Raw genomic sequence first — 15087 nt, 5'->3', positions numbered from 1 at the left:
AGTCGTGTCTGACTCTGTGATCCCTGGGCTACAGGGAGGGATGTGACTTCCCTGTCCTTTTCTGTCTCTTGGAGTTTGCTCAGACTCATGTCCATTGAGTTGGATGCCAGTCAACCATCTTGTCCTCTGTCATCCCCTTCTCTTCCTACCTTCAGTTTTTCCCAGCATCAGGGTCTTTTCCAGTGAGTCGACTCTTCGCATCAGGTGGGCCAGTATTGGAGCTTCAGCTTCAGCATCAGTCCTTCCAATGAATACTCAGCGTTGATCTTCTTGCTGTCAGGGGACTCTCTAGAGCTGCCCTAGACCGTAAGTAAGAGTTAAGTGTGAAGCCAGCACAGAAGACGCACCCCTCACCTGGGGATGGCATCCTCTGGTGTCCTGTCTGAGCTCCTTCCCTTCTTGCTCTCTGGAGGGAGCTTGGTGGTCTCCAGGGCTGGGGTTTGCCATGCTCCTGGTGGAGAACGTGGACATGGATGCTGAGCCCTGCCCAGAGTGGCTGATGCTTCACACAGTCGTGTCCTGCAGTCTGTCCCTCATCCATTCAGTCCTCTGTGGCTTCCCCTAGACCTTTACCCTCTGTCCTCCCTGAAAACTTACCCTCACTCGTCCCAGGGCTGCTGCTCCCTTACCTTTCACACACCAGCTTTCCGTTTGGCTTTGTGTATCTTACAAACGGCAGTGCATTTCCTGACACACCTCTTCCTGCCGCACAGTGACAACTATGCACCATTTCTTGACACTTTTTGAGTATCTCCACTATTTCTCACTTGACCGGACAGGTTTTCTTCTCCCACTAGCTGAGTTAAGATGCTTTTTTTCTGTCTTTAAGAGTCTGTCCTTAGGGAGTCTTCCTCACATCTGGATTTTGGATTCTTTTCTCCAGTCAGATCATCTCTGTCTTCTAATATATGAGCCTAACCTGCTCACAAATTAATGTGACTATCAACATCATTTGTGTCTTTTCTCCTAATTTATTTGGCATTTTCACTTTGTAACTCTGTCTCTCTGCTCCCTCTCTCATCCCCATCCACGGCCCTTTTTGTACTTTCTAATTGAGCTGATACATTGTATGCATTTCCTCTCTGGGCTGATTTGGATGCTAGCCATAGGCCATACTTGTGCTCTTAAATTTTAGCATGCATATTCAACTACACATTTTTTCTAACAGATGTGCTGTCTTCCTATTGGTGCAGCAAGGAGGACCTTACTTGGTTTTGACTTCTCAAGGAGCCTCATGTTTTTGTTTTGTTCACTCACTCGGTGTTGTTAAACAGCAAAAATTGCTTTTGTTATTTTTGCAGCCAGGAATTACATTTACTAAATTAAAACCCAGCAGCTGTGTTTCTCATGTCTCTTGTCTTCCTACAAATTAACTTTTTGATTTGCTGAAGTTTCTATTTATAATTATTTCAGAGTCTGTGATAAACTCTTTTAGTTTTGGGATATCTAAAAATGCCCATTTAACTGGTCCTTTAAATGTGGTTTTAGCTGGGTATAAAATTCTTGGCTGAGAGTTATTCTCTGTCAGCATTTTGATGGAACTTCTTTTTTTTCAGGCCTCTGTTACTGCTTTTGCTATCAATCAGATATTCCTTCTTGAGAATGTGTTTTTTTCTCTCCATGCTATATTTTAAGATTTTTTCTTTGAGACATTCTACAGTTTCATTATTATTTGTCTGTTTGGAAAAGACTTTGATGCTGGGAGGGACTGGGGGCAGGAGAAGAAGGGGACGACCGAGGATGAGATGGCTGGATGGCATCACTGACTCGATGGACGCAAGTCTGAGTGAACTCCGGGAGTTGGTGATGGACAGGGAGGCCTGGCATGCTGTGATTCATGGGATCGCAAAGAGTTGGACACAACTGAGTGACTGAACTGAACTATCCTATTTCATATTTAGAGTGCTATTTCAAACTAAGAATTTGTTTTTTTCTTAAGTTCTTAAAAACGTTCAACCATTTTTTCTTTAAATATTTCTTCCCTAGAGGTATTCCTTGTATGGAATTTTAATTTGATTCTTATTTTCAGAATGTATATATATGTGTGTGTGTATATATATATATACACACACACATATATATATATAAATACACACGCACACACTCATGCATATATATATTTAGCATATATAACTTTTAGTTTTCAATGGACATGGGTTTGGGTGAACTCTGGGAGTTGGTGATGGACAGGGAGTCCTGGCGTGCTGCAGTTCATGGGGTCGCAAAGGGTCGGACACGACTGAGCAACTGAACTGAACTGAGCATTTTACCATGCTTGCTCTCTCTTTGTGTATATATCTGTGTGTATGTACATGTATAGGTAATTACATAGACTCACACATATATACACACCTAGAACTTATGTACAAATGATTATACGGATTATATACAAATTATTTTTCTTTCTCTGAACCATTTAAGTGTAGATTGCATGCCTCTTTACCCAGTAATATTTTCTGTGGGTTTTGTTTGTTTTTATTGAAGTATAGTTAATTTACAATGTTGTATTAGTTTTAGGCGTGCGGCAAAGTGATTCGGGTATTTGACTCTACTCCTTCTCCATCCCTTCTGCTCTGCTCTCTTTGCCAGCCATTGTGGGCAACCAGTTTAATCATTTTCTGATTTTCCCTTCCTCTGCCTCTTCTTGCAAAATAAGCAAGTTTATCTAGTTCCCCTTCTTTCTTACACTAGAGGTAAAATACTTTCATGCCTTGCCTGTCTTCACTTTGGAAATCACTCATTAGTTCCTAGAAATAGTTTTCATTCTTTTCACAGTTGCGTTAGTATCCCATTGTGTGGATGCACCAGAGTTCAATCTCCCCAGTCTGTGCTTGGATGTTTAGATAGTTGTGGTGTTTTGCAATCGTGAATAATGCTATAAGGAATCATCTTATACATACATGTATATGTATGTTTATAGGTGTATATTTTATGTTATATTTCCAGAAGTGGGATTGCTGTGTTGAGAGTAAGTGCATGAACAGTTTTCTCACAGATTGCCAAATTCTCTTCCAAAGCACTTCTACCGTTTGCATTCCACCCACCAATAAGGGATGCCTGACTCCCCACATCTTCTCTGCTGCTGCTGCTGCTGCTAAGTCACTTCAGTCGCGTCTGACTCTGTGCAACCCCGTAGACTGAAGCCTGGAGCCCACCAGGCTCCCCCGTCCCTGTGATTCTCCAGGCAAGAACACTGGAGTGGGTTGCCATTTCCTTCTCCAATGCGTGAAAGTGAAAAGTGAAAGGGAAGTCGCTCAATCATGTCCGACTCTTAGCGACCCCATGGACTGCAGCCCACCAGGCTCTTCCGCCCATGGGATTTTCCAGGCGAGAGTACTGGAGTGGAGTGCCATTGCCTTCTCCACACATATTCTCTAGAAGAGAGTATATTGTCAAGATTCTAAACTTTTGCCAAGTGAATGGGTAAGAAATGGTTTCTCAGTGTAGTTTCAATGTTCATTTCTTTCATTCTGAATTTTAGTTTGTATTATTCTTTTAAACGAAGTTGAATTCTCTTCTTACACATAAGAGCTGTTTTTATGTGATATTTGTGGATTATCTGTCCATATCTTCAGTCTGTTTTTCTCCCCCTGGAGGAATTTTGGTCTTTTTGTCCTCAGTGTTTAAATTTTTCTTTAGTCTGGGGATCTTTTATCCATGGCATGCAATTTTTTTTCCTTTTTGTCATTTGCTTTTTAATTAGTTCCTTACCTTACCCCTGTGCTCTTTTCCTTTCTGTCTGCTTTTGTCTGAGAATTTATTTATTTTAAATGACTGTTTCCCTCACATCTATTGCTTGGAGCATCCTAAGCGTTCCTGTTTTAAAGTCCATGTCATACTGTCTCATAATATTTATTTGATTTGATTTGGAGCCATCCATGTCACCAGCGTTGATTTTATCAGCTAGAATCCTAAGCCTTAGATATCTTCCTGTTTTGGAATTTTGGCGGACAGGCTCATTTCAAGAGGGAAGTTGCTTTTGTCTTTCTTTGCTTCCTCTCTCTCCCTCTAGCCGGCCCAGAGGTCCCAGTAACGCCTTGGTGGTGGGCAGCATGTGGCTTTGTTGTCGCTGTCCTGTCTTGGTGGAGGACATCACCCCGTCCCCTGGTTTCCACCCCCGGCCCCGCCCTCCCACCTCATGTGGGAGACGTGCGTCCTGCTGCCCCCACGCCCCCTTCCTGCCCCCGCTCCCGGCGCCCACCCCCACCGCGAGCTTTGTGTTGCTGCTCTGCCTCCCTCACACAGAGATGCGTATCTTGTCTGTGAGCCCGGCGTTGTGTCCTTCACTTCTGCATGTCTGGAGCAGAGGGGCTGTGTGAGAGTGAGAGTCTGTGGGGCCTTCTTAATGGGAAATACTCCTTTGTACTTGGAAGGAAGGAACTTGAGAAGGCTTGAAGGGAGTGGAAGGAAAGAAACCAGCCTGATCATCCTGGGAGGCAGGGATGGCATCTCCCATTCCATGTGTGGAAAGTGGGGGTGCAGAGAGAGTAGGGAGCCCCCAGCCTGAGAGGAGGGGTGTGGGCTTTGAAGGCTGGTCCGTCCCTGGGTTTCACTCTGGCCTTCTGCCTCATCAGGCAGTCAGTTCTTCTCCCCCTGGAGCACCCCATCTCCCCTGGACCCGTGTCCTGGGCTTGGAGCAGGAGAGCTGGGGCTACACAGACTTACCAACTGATTCCTCAGCTTTGGAGTGACCTGGTGTCCTTCAGCTAACATTTCTGAAAGTGCCTAGAACGAGCCACGCCCTTGCTAATCCCATGTCGGTTCCTTAATTAAATTAACATGGAACAACCCTCAAAAACACATACCACGGACCCCAGCTTGTAACGAAGGAGATGCTGCTGGAGAGCTCGTGGGCTTCCAGCTTCTCCCGATGAGCTGCCATAGTGCTGGGATTCGCATGCTGTCTGGCCGTAAAGCCCCGAACTTCCCTGCTTCCGGTGTATTCTGTTCCCCATGGTGCCTTCCCCACCAGCCTCCCCTGTCTCTCTGGAGGCATGGTGCCCCAGAAGGGTAGCAGCTTTGAGAGCAGCTCTGTGGGAGAGCGGAGTGGGGCTCAAGGTGACTTAACGCTACTGTATGTGAGTGAATCCAGGCCCTCACGGAGGCTTCCTGCCTTCCTTGGCCCAGAGATGGTGTGTCCTCCAAGTTAGCATTCATGACGTGAGCCCTGTGTCCTGGTAAATAATAGGCATATGGATTACTTGGTCAGATGGTCCCTTAGGGGCCGCTTCCTCTTATGCTTTAACAGAAGGACCATGGGCTCCCTCACCGAGAATCCCTAGTATTCTTTATCACGTCACCCTATCTTTTCCCATTTATCATTATTTTAATGATTAGTTTATTTGTTTTCTTTCTGTCTCCCACCCTCTGAGAGGGCATGAAGCAAGCTCCAGGAGGGCATGGGCCTTATTTCTCTGATTTTTGTTGGACCTCCAACATCTAGTGTGATGGCTGACCCAGAGGAGGTGATAACTCATTAGACTTTGAATGAATGAAGAGGAGGGGCAGTTGCCTCTAATCCTGGCTCTGCCATTTAAAACCTTTTTGGCTCCCCACAAGTGCCTCACTTTTCCTATCTGTAAAATGGACCAAGAAGGGCAGTTTTGTAGGACTGTTGAGCAATTTACAGGCAGCTTACAGAGCTGCTCAGAAAAGGTAACCCTCAGGTCCTCCTTCTTGATGTAAAAGTAAACCAGCACCTTGACTTGGTTGCAGGGCAGGAGAGGTGAAGTCAGACCTCTCCCAGCCCCAGGGAAAACACTGCTGTTCTGGAGCCCTGAGCTTTTGACTTCTCACGGGTGAGCCGGGTGGCCGCCGCTGAGAGCAGCTCCCGTGATGAGCTAACCTCTGCCAGGAGGTCCCCAGCACGCATCTGCTGGCTCCAATTAAGAAGGCTTTCTCAGGAGCTGGAGGTTTTGAGCTTGACCCTGAAGAAATAGCTCCCTTTCCATGAGCCTTTTAATTAAATGCTCACGCTTGCTTTCCGGAGTTCATTGAATCGTTTACCTGCATTGTGGTGTTTGACAAAGCCCTGTCGCTTTGGGTAATGGAAAGGGACAAAATGAGGAGGCTTCTCAGAGGCTGTCTGATGACACAGAGGCTGGTGTTTCTGTGCCCTTTTGGGGCTGGGCGCTTATCTTGGTGGGGTAGGAGAGGGCTCCAGAGCAGCATTTCTGGTCTCTGCCTTTGGCTTGCTTCTTGCGATTCCAAGGCCCACCCCCACCCCCATGCTCATTAAGAATCTGAGTCACCTTGACAGTTGTCCTGAGCCTGGTTCTCACAGTCCGGTCCCTGGGGCAGGGGCAACAGCCTGGGGTGCACCCAGCCGGCTGGTCGAACCTTCTCCAGGTGATCTAGGTGTCTGCTCAAGTTTAAGAACCACTGGTCTAGGGACTCAAACCCTCTTGCATGTCAGAATCAATTGGGGTGTAGTTTTCTTTTTTTCAAAGTTACCTTTATTTTCTAAATAGTTTTAGATTTCCAGGATTTGGAAAGAAAATACAGAGAGTTCCTGTGCGTACCCTGTAGTCAGCCTCTCCTGTTTTTATGACATCTTAAACTAGCAGGGTCCATGTGTTGCAATCAATGAACTGCTAATCCATACAGTATTATCAACTAAAGTCCATACCTTATCCTACCATCTATCCTACGATCTTATCCAGGATCCCACACCAATTTCGTTGTCATGTCTCCTTAGGATCCTCTGCCCTGAGACAATTTCTCTGATTTTCCTGTGTTTTGATGAGCTTCACATTCTTGCAGTACAATGATTAGGTATTTTGTAGAATGCCCCTCAACTGGGATTTGTCTGTGTGTTTCTCATGATTAGACTTGGGTTGAGGTTTCTGAGAGGAAGACCCCAGAGGTCCAGCACCTTCTCCCTCACATTGTATCAGGAGTGCACACCATGCCATGACTTATCCCTTCTGAGAGGAAGACCCCAGAGGTCCAGCGCCTTCTCCCTCACATTGTATCAGGAGTGCACACCACGCCATGACTTATCCCTGTCAGTGGTGGTCTTGATCACGGGGCTTTGGCTTCTCCATCTGCCCCAGTCAGGTTTCTCCACTGTTCCTGTTCCCCCACTAAGCCCCCTCCCCCACTTTCTACACCGTTTGGAGGGTATGAAGCACACCCTTAAAGAAGCTATGTTCTACCTCTTTGAGAACAGGGTGTCTACATGAACTGTTTGGGATTCTCGTCCACGGAAGCTTTGTCTCTTGTTGCTGAGTCACTAAGTCATGTCCGACTCTCTGCGACCTCATGGACTGCAGCACAGCAGGCTTCCCTGTCCTTCACTATCTCCTGGCGTTTGCTCAGATTCGTGTCTCTTATCTCCCGATTGTCCAGTCATTTGATTATATCAATCTAGACTCATGGATATCTATTTTTTACTTTCAATTATAACACAGTCTGCACTTTTAATACTTTAGCTGCTCAAATTCTCGCGTCTTTGGCCATTGAGCGCTCTTTCAGCCGCCGCCTGTGTCCTTTGACATGTGTTGTCACTTTGAAGGTTGTTATTTGTTTTGGCTTTGGTTTCGCTACTCCCTCCCTTTCAGTCTCTACAAGCTTATCTCGCCTGTTTCCTGCCCCAGGCCTGGAATCACCTATTTCTCCAGAGAGCCCCTGTTCCTTTTGTTGAGAATGGTTATCAGAAAACAAGACCTGGTCTCTTGGGGTGCCCACTGCTATTGGGATGCCAGACTCTGGGCCTTCTCAGCTGACAGAGCGAGGAAATGCACTGTGTATATGAACCTGCATAGACACGCTTATCTAGAAATATTTCTGTATGTAACCATCTGTACCTGTGTTAAGTTCATACTGATGTCTTCAGTGTTCATCCATCAACACGTGGATCCTTCTAGCTCCCTCCGTTTATTTCTCTATAAACTCCCACTCAAACAGAGAAACCTTCCACTCCCACTTGCTATATATTTACATAATTGTTCAACTCCAGCATTCATGTATGATGTCAGAATTCTTAACTCCTACTTACCTCCACTAACCTCCATGGGCTGAAATTCTTAACTCCTACTTACCTCCACTTACTTCCAAGGTGAAAGTGAAAGTGGGTCAGTTGTGTCCAGCTTTTTGCTACCCCATGGACTGTAGTCCACCAGGCTCCTCTGTCCATGGGATTCTTCAGGCTAGAATACTGGAGTGGATTGCCATTCCCTTCTCAGGGGATCTTCCCAACTCAGGGGTCAAACCCAGGTCTCCTCCATTGCAGGCAGATTCTTTACCATCTGAGCCACCAGGGACGCCCAGGTGGGTTAGTGGTAAAGAATCTGCCTGCGGTGCAGAAGGTTGCAGGTTTGATCCCTGGGTCAGGAAGATCCCCTGGAGAAGGCAGTGACAACCCAGTCCAGTATTCTTGCCTGGGAAGTTCTGTGGACAGAGGAGGCTGTGGGCTACAGGCCATGGGGTGGCAAAGAGTCAGCCGTGACCTAGTGCCTAAACAACAGTTTACCCAGTAGGAGTCAACTTTATCAGCTGGACTCCAGTGCTTCCATGCAGTTATTTTCAGTTTCACAAGCTCCACTCATTCCTAAAGTTGCTTCAGTCAGGACCTTTCCCCATCCTCCTTCAGGGAGATGGTTTCATATGCTTGTCATACAGTTAGATTCTTTTTATCACATTCTGCGTTCCATCCTTGGGTGGACACGAATCTGAGCAAACTCCGGGAGATAGTGAAGGACAGGGAAGCCTGGCATGCTGCAGTTCACGGGGTTGCAAAGAGTCAGACATGACTTAACGACCGAACGACAGCAACAAAGGCATCTATGCTATAAAGTTCCTCAGGTTTCGGCAAATGTTCAGTGTCTCATATTCGCCATCGTAATATCTTGCAGGGTAGTTTCACGGCCCTAGAAAAGTCCGCTACATTTCACCAGTCCTGCTCTCCTCTTACTCCACCTGAACCCCTGGCCACCAATGATCTCTTTACTTTTCCTACACTTTCGCCTTTCCTGAGATGTCGTATGATTGGAATCATGCGGTATGTGTTGCTTTTTCGGACGGGCTTCTTTCACTTGGTGATATGCATTGAAGAGTCATTCGTGTATTCTTGTGGCTTGATAGTGGACTTCTTTTTATGCAAAATAATATTCTACTGTGTGAATTAACCAGAGTTGAAAATGAAAGTCGCTCAGTTGTGTCCGGCTTTTTGTGACCCCATATATAGTCCATGGAATTCTCCAGGCCAGAATACTGGAGTGGGTAGCCTTTTCCTTCTCTAGGGGATCTTCCCAACCCAGGGATCAAAAGGTCTCCTGCATGGCGGACAGATTCTTTACCGGCTGAGCCACAGGAAAGCCCAAGGGCATATTGGTTGCTTCCAGTTTTTGACTATGAGTAAAGCTGCAGTATTTTTGGTTTGTGGTTTATTTAGGGACCGTTCCTGGATCCGTCATTGCTGAAGGCATCCAAGCAGAACCTGGGCGCTCACGGGTGGATGTGTGGGAGAGGGAATCAAGGATCGTGCGGGGTCCTTCACAGAGAGTCCTCTCTGTGCTCTTCCATGTTTGGAGATGTAGCCTTTCACCACCCAGAACAGAGGCTGCCCGGAGGTCCCAGCCCCACCCGACCCTTCCCACGACAATCTGAGTGTTCTCCCGCCGCGCTCCTGTGTGGCTGCTCTGCAGTCAGCTTCTCACTCTGTGTTCTGATTTTGGAAGGCTCTGCTCTGACCAACGGGGGCCTCAACCTGCACAGCCCGGTGAAGAGGAAGCTGGAAGCTGAGAAGGACTACGTCTTCGACAAAAGGCTCAGGTACAGCGTCCGCCAGAACGAAAGCAACTGTCGGTTTCGGGACATTGTCGTGCGGAAGGAAGAGGGCTTCACGCACATCCTGCTGTCCAGCCAGACCTCGGACAACAACGCGCTGACCCCCGAGGTGAGAGGGACGGGACAGCGGGTGGGTGCTGGCTCTCTGAGCCCTCTGGAGTCAGTGGAGACCACCCACACCCAGGCAGACTTGACCTGGAGACCCAATTTGCTGATCTCACTACATCCGTCATCTGTCTGATCTTTATGATCCGTGACTACAGTATCCCATTTTGAAAATGAAGGCCCTGGGAAACAGATTCAATAAGCTGATCGTGGTCACAGAATTAGTCAGTATTGACCCCAGAAACCAAACATGACATCTTGGGCTTCTCCAGCAAAACTGAATGGTAGTCAGCATGTCTGATAGAGATGGAATCATATTCACTCAGCTCACTTACAGTTTTATTGACTGAGATATAATTCACATACCATAAACTTTATCCTTTTAAAATGTACAGTTCGGTGGTATTTAGTGTATTCACAAAGCTGTGTGACCATCAGCGTTAATCCTGGGACATTCCCATCACCCCCAAAGGAAACCCTGTGCCCGTTAGCAGCCACCCCCATTCTCCCTCCCCACGTCCCTGGCAACCACGAACGGCCTTCCTGTCTCTGTGGATTTGCCTCTTCTGGGCATTTCATAGATGCAGAACTGTGCAGTGCGTGGCCTCCCGTGGCTGGCTTATTTTGCTCAGCACAGTATTTGAGGGGTCTGTCCACGTGGCAGCACGGTCAGTGCCTCGCCCCTCCTCCGCGTGTGGGTAGGCCACACTTTGTCTATTAGCTCTCCACTGAGGGACGTTTGGGTTGGCTCCTCTTTTGGTGCAGACTTCCCTGGTGGCTCACATGGTAAAGAATCCGCCTGCAATGGAGGAGACCTGGGTTCAATCCCTGGGGCGGGAAGATCCTCTGGAGCAGGAAATGGCAACCCACTCCAGTATTCTTGGCTGGAGGATCCCGTGGATGGAGGAGCCTGGGGGGCTACACCCACAGGGTCACAAAGAGTTGGGCACGACTGACCGACTAACACTTTCACTTTCCACTTTTGACTATCTTGCATGATATTGCTATGAACATTTGTGTATGTGTTTTCGTGTGAACATAAGGTTTTCTTGGTTATATTCCTAATTATGGAATTGCTGGGTCATAAAGAGCCAACTCATTGGAACAGACCCTCTTACTGGGAAAGATTGAAGGCAGGAGGAGAAGGGGATGGCAGAGGCTGAGATGGTTGGATGGCATCACCGACTCAATGGACATGAGTTTGAGGAAATTCTGGGAGACAGTGAAGGACAGGGGAGTCTTGTGTGCTGCAGGCCATGGGGTTGCAAAGAGCCAGACAGCTGAGCGGCTGAGCTACAGTAACAATGGTAACTGCATATTTGACCTTATGAGAAAGTGCCAAACTATTTTCCCCGGTGGTTGCTCCATTTTGCATCCCCAACTGTGGTGTATGATGGTCCCCGTTTTTTTGTTTCCTCGCCAGCACTTGTTATTGCCTGTCTTTTTTTATTACAGCCGTTTTAGTGGCTGTGAGGCTCTATCTCATTGTGGTTCTGGTTTGCATTTTCCTAATGATGGGTGATGCTGGGCGTCTCCTCTGGTGCCTGTTGGCCATTTGTCTTCTTCAGAGAGATGTCTGTCCAAATCCTTTGCCTAATTTTAAAATTGGGAATTTTTTATAGTTGAGTTTTACGCATTCTCTGTGTGTTCTGAATATCACATCCTTGTCAGAGCTATGATTTGAAAATACTGCCATTCTGAGCTGTCTTTTTCCTTTCTAGATAGCATTCTTTGACATTCAATTCAAAAGTTTTTGACGTCCAGTTTATCTTTTTTCTCTCTGACTTTCTTTATTCTTTTCGACTGTGGCTCATGGTGGCTTGCGGGATCCTAGTTCCCCAAGCAGGGATTGAGCCTGAGGGCCCATCAGTGAGAGTACCAAGCCCTCAGCCCTGGACCGCCAGGGGATTCCATCTCTATTACTTTTTAAAATGCTAATTCTGCTTATGTCTAGATGAGCAGAACAGGGAAGCAGTGAATACATAATGCATTTACATAGACAACACCATTCAAAAGAGGGGGTGCTTAGCAGATGGCAGCGAAGAGATTGTTGGTAGTGCCAGTGTGAGAAGACTTGCATCCGAGCAGTCTTCTCCTGCTGGACCAACCCGGGCAGGGCATAGAGTGGTAAGTGACCAAGACGAGCACGGTGCAGCTCGCAGGGCTCTGCACACTACATCCTTCTTACCCCATTTCATCCCACCTTCTGGTGTAGGGTTATTACAATTCACGTCTTTCAGATGAGACAGCGTGGGCCTAGAGAGTGGAATAGGGCTGGGGTCCCGCAGCTTCAGAGGGCAGGGCGCTCAGCCCAGCGCCTGGCCAGCGCAGACAGTTCAGTGCAGACCCCCGTTCCCGTTCCCGTGGTACTGCACTCCCGGTCCGCAGCAGCAGTGCAGACCTGGAGGGTGAACCCCGGGATGGGTTTGGGGTGGCGGACACAGTCAGGGGGCGGCTCGCTGGTGACCCACCCAGCGGGGGCGGTGCAGATGGCCTGGCACTGCCGCTGTGTCCAGTGCCACTCGGGGGCCCGGAAGTGGGTGGGACAGGCAGTGCTGCGTCCTTGAGCTCATTATAACCACCAGCATTCCCTCAATGCTCTGGATCCCGGGTCCTTGTCAGAGTTGTCATTTGAAGATACTGCCATTCTGTGGGTTGTCTTTTTCTTTTCTAGATAGCACTCTTTGATATTCAATTCAAAATTCTTTGAAGTCCAATTTATCTTTTTTTCTCTATTGCCTTTTTTCCCTTGTCACTATGATTTACACAGACTGTGGTTCCTTTCGGGGACTGTGTGGGTAATGGGCAGGAATGTCAGCCTGTGAGGGAAGAGGGTGGCCAGGGCTGTGGAGGTAGGGGCCTGCTGGTGACTCATCACCCCTCTTCTAAGCGCAGGTGTTGGGGTCACTCCCTCCTCCACCTTCAGCGGAACCACCTCTAGGTTCTCTGCTGTGTAGACCTCTGCATGGATCTCAGAGCCCAGGGCCTGTGGTTTATCCCAAAGGCCACCATTCACATGTTGATACACCTGGAAACCTTGTTATTTTAAGCTCCTCACAAAACATTCCCAAGAGACCAATTCTTCTCAGATTTTTTTTCTACTTCACTACTTTTAAAAAGCGTGCTTGAAAAAGGCACGGTATTTTCCTTTGATAAACCGAATAGATGTGGAGCCTGCCAGTTCATCCTCTCTCTTTGCAGCAGCTTTGTGTATTAACTCTTGCCTTGTCATCACAGAAGCGTGTGGCATCTGACTAATTTCAGGCGCCCGGGTTCTCACCTCCTGAGACTCAGGTTTGGTTGATTAGCAAGGTTTACTCCTAATTGGTGTCTGTCAGTAACAGAACAGGAGGAAGACAGAAAAACAATTATTGATCTGGTGTTTCAGCTCTCGCAGCAACCAGAGTGGATTGACGCCGTGGATAAATTGGCTAACTGGGAAGAGTAGCTGGGACAGTATGTGACGTGATGTTAGTGAAGGAATACAGCTCCCCAGGCGGCGCTAGTGGTGAGGAACCCACCTGCCAGCGTAGGAAACGGAAGATCCGTGTGTTCGATTCCTGGGTTGGGAAGGTGCCCTGAGGAGGGCATGGCAACCCCCTCCAGCATTCTTGCCTGGAGAATCCCATGGTTAGAGGAGCCTGGTGAGCTACGGCCCCTGGGGTCACAGTGAGTCAGACACAGCTGAGCAACTTAGCATGCAGAGAGTTAGCAGCGGAGCCCTGCCCCTCCCGGCCGAACTGGGATCAGATCCCGCCTCCAACACTTTTCCTTTTCTGCTCCCTTGGGATTACTTTGCCTCTCTGAGTGTTCTCATTTATAGGAATCATACAGTGTATTCCCTGTGGGGTTAGAGATAATGTCTGCAAAAGAGGCTCTCAGAGTCCCTGACACCTAGGAAGTATTCAGTGAATGTTCCTATTGTTGTTAAGATGAAACAGAGGTGTCACAGTGGCCGCCAGCAGACCCAGCCCTGCTCGTTCAGGGAGAGGCTGGAAGGAGGCCGCTTTCAGGATCACAGCTGAATTCTTTTTCTAGTTGTGTATGTGACGTTGGCGGGATTGGCCCCATGGGCAGAAACTCATACATTACTGGGCGTATTAACTGGATTCTGAGGCTAGCACAAGTGTTGCCGTATTTCTCCTTGTCTGGAATCTAGCAAAGAGCCAGGGAAATAATGGAAATGCCCCTGCAAGAAAGAGCCAGCAAAATAGATGGTCCAAAGTCTTGGGGATTAAAAACTCATCCACTTTCTCCTTAGGAGAGGACCTCAGGCCCTCACTGTGTTTCTGGGGTTTTCTTTGTAGCCCCTAGCCTCAGTCCACAGACCACCACCTTCCACGGGGGCCCCCAGGCCCGCTGGAGGCATCTTCACACCCTCTGGGGTGCATCTGCCGTGTCCACACCATCCTCAAGCCAGTCATGTTTCTTTCCATTTCCATCATAACTCTGAGAGGCCACACTGCTAGCTGTTTTGTCTGCACGATTGTATCAGCCATAGCCCACCAACAAGTCTGCCCACTTTCATGTTTCCTGCCCCGTTAGCTGTTCGTCAGAAGCAGAGTGATCTGCTGGAAAAGCAAATATGATCAGGCCACTCCTCACACACACACACCCTTACATACTTCAGACACATCAGTGGCTCCTCCAGTCTTACCTGAGACTCGGCTGGGGAAGCTGCACTTCCACGCTCCTTCTAGTGACTGTTGGCAGGTCCTAGGTCTCTGGTGGCCAAAGGCATCCATTTCTTGCCATTGGCTTCCCACTGTGGACTATGGCATAGTGTCTCCATAGGGCTGCTTACAGTGTGGCAGCTTGCTTCCCCCAGACTGAGAGCTCCAAGGGAGAGAGAGCGAAAGAGGACGACTGGGGGGATTTCCTGGCTTAGGGATTTGGTGCTTTCACTACCAGGGCGCAGGTTCAATCCCTGGTTGGGGAACTAAGATACTGAAAGCCTTGGATTGTGGCCGGGAAAAGCTGAGACAAGTTTAGTCATCCTGTGTCTTAATCACCTCTCGAAAGGAACATCCCATGACTTTACCATATTTTCTTAGAAGCGAGTCACTAGGGACTGCACGCAGGTGTGAATACCAGCTACCTTAGAGGCTGCCTGTCCCAGGGATTTAAGTTAGGGAGAGGGCAGGATAAAGTAAGGACCCACACGTTCTGCCAGGGAGTTGGTAGAAGTGTCAT

The 15087-nt window shown here is 48.1% G+C and overlaps 1 protein-coding gene across 1 annotated transcript in view; it reads left to right on the top strand.

Moving 5' to 3' along the window:
* The window catches only part of CDYL2 (chromodomain Y-like 2), a 166962-nt gene that overhangs the window by 130533 nt on the left and 21342 nt on the right, over positions 1-15087 (top strand). The window contains exon 3 of the mRNA XM_018061754.1: positions 9681-9898. Within this exon, the coding sequence (XP_017917243.1) occupies positions 9681-9898 (218 nt within the window). The remainder of the gene's footprint in view (positions 1-9680; positions 9899-15087) is intronic.

This window comes from Capra hircus, chromosome 18, assembly GCF_001704415.2.
Source record: "Capra hircus breed San Clemente chromosome 18, ASM170441v1, whole genome shotgun sequence".
Lineage (NCBI taxonomy): Eukaryota > Metazoa > Chordata > Mammalia > Artiodactyla > Bovidae > Capra > Capra hircus.
Note: the sequence above shows the minus strand (reverse complement) of the source record. Positions and strands in the feature narration are given on the sequence as shown.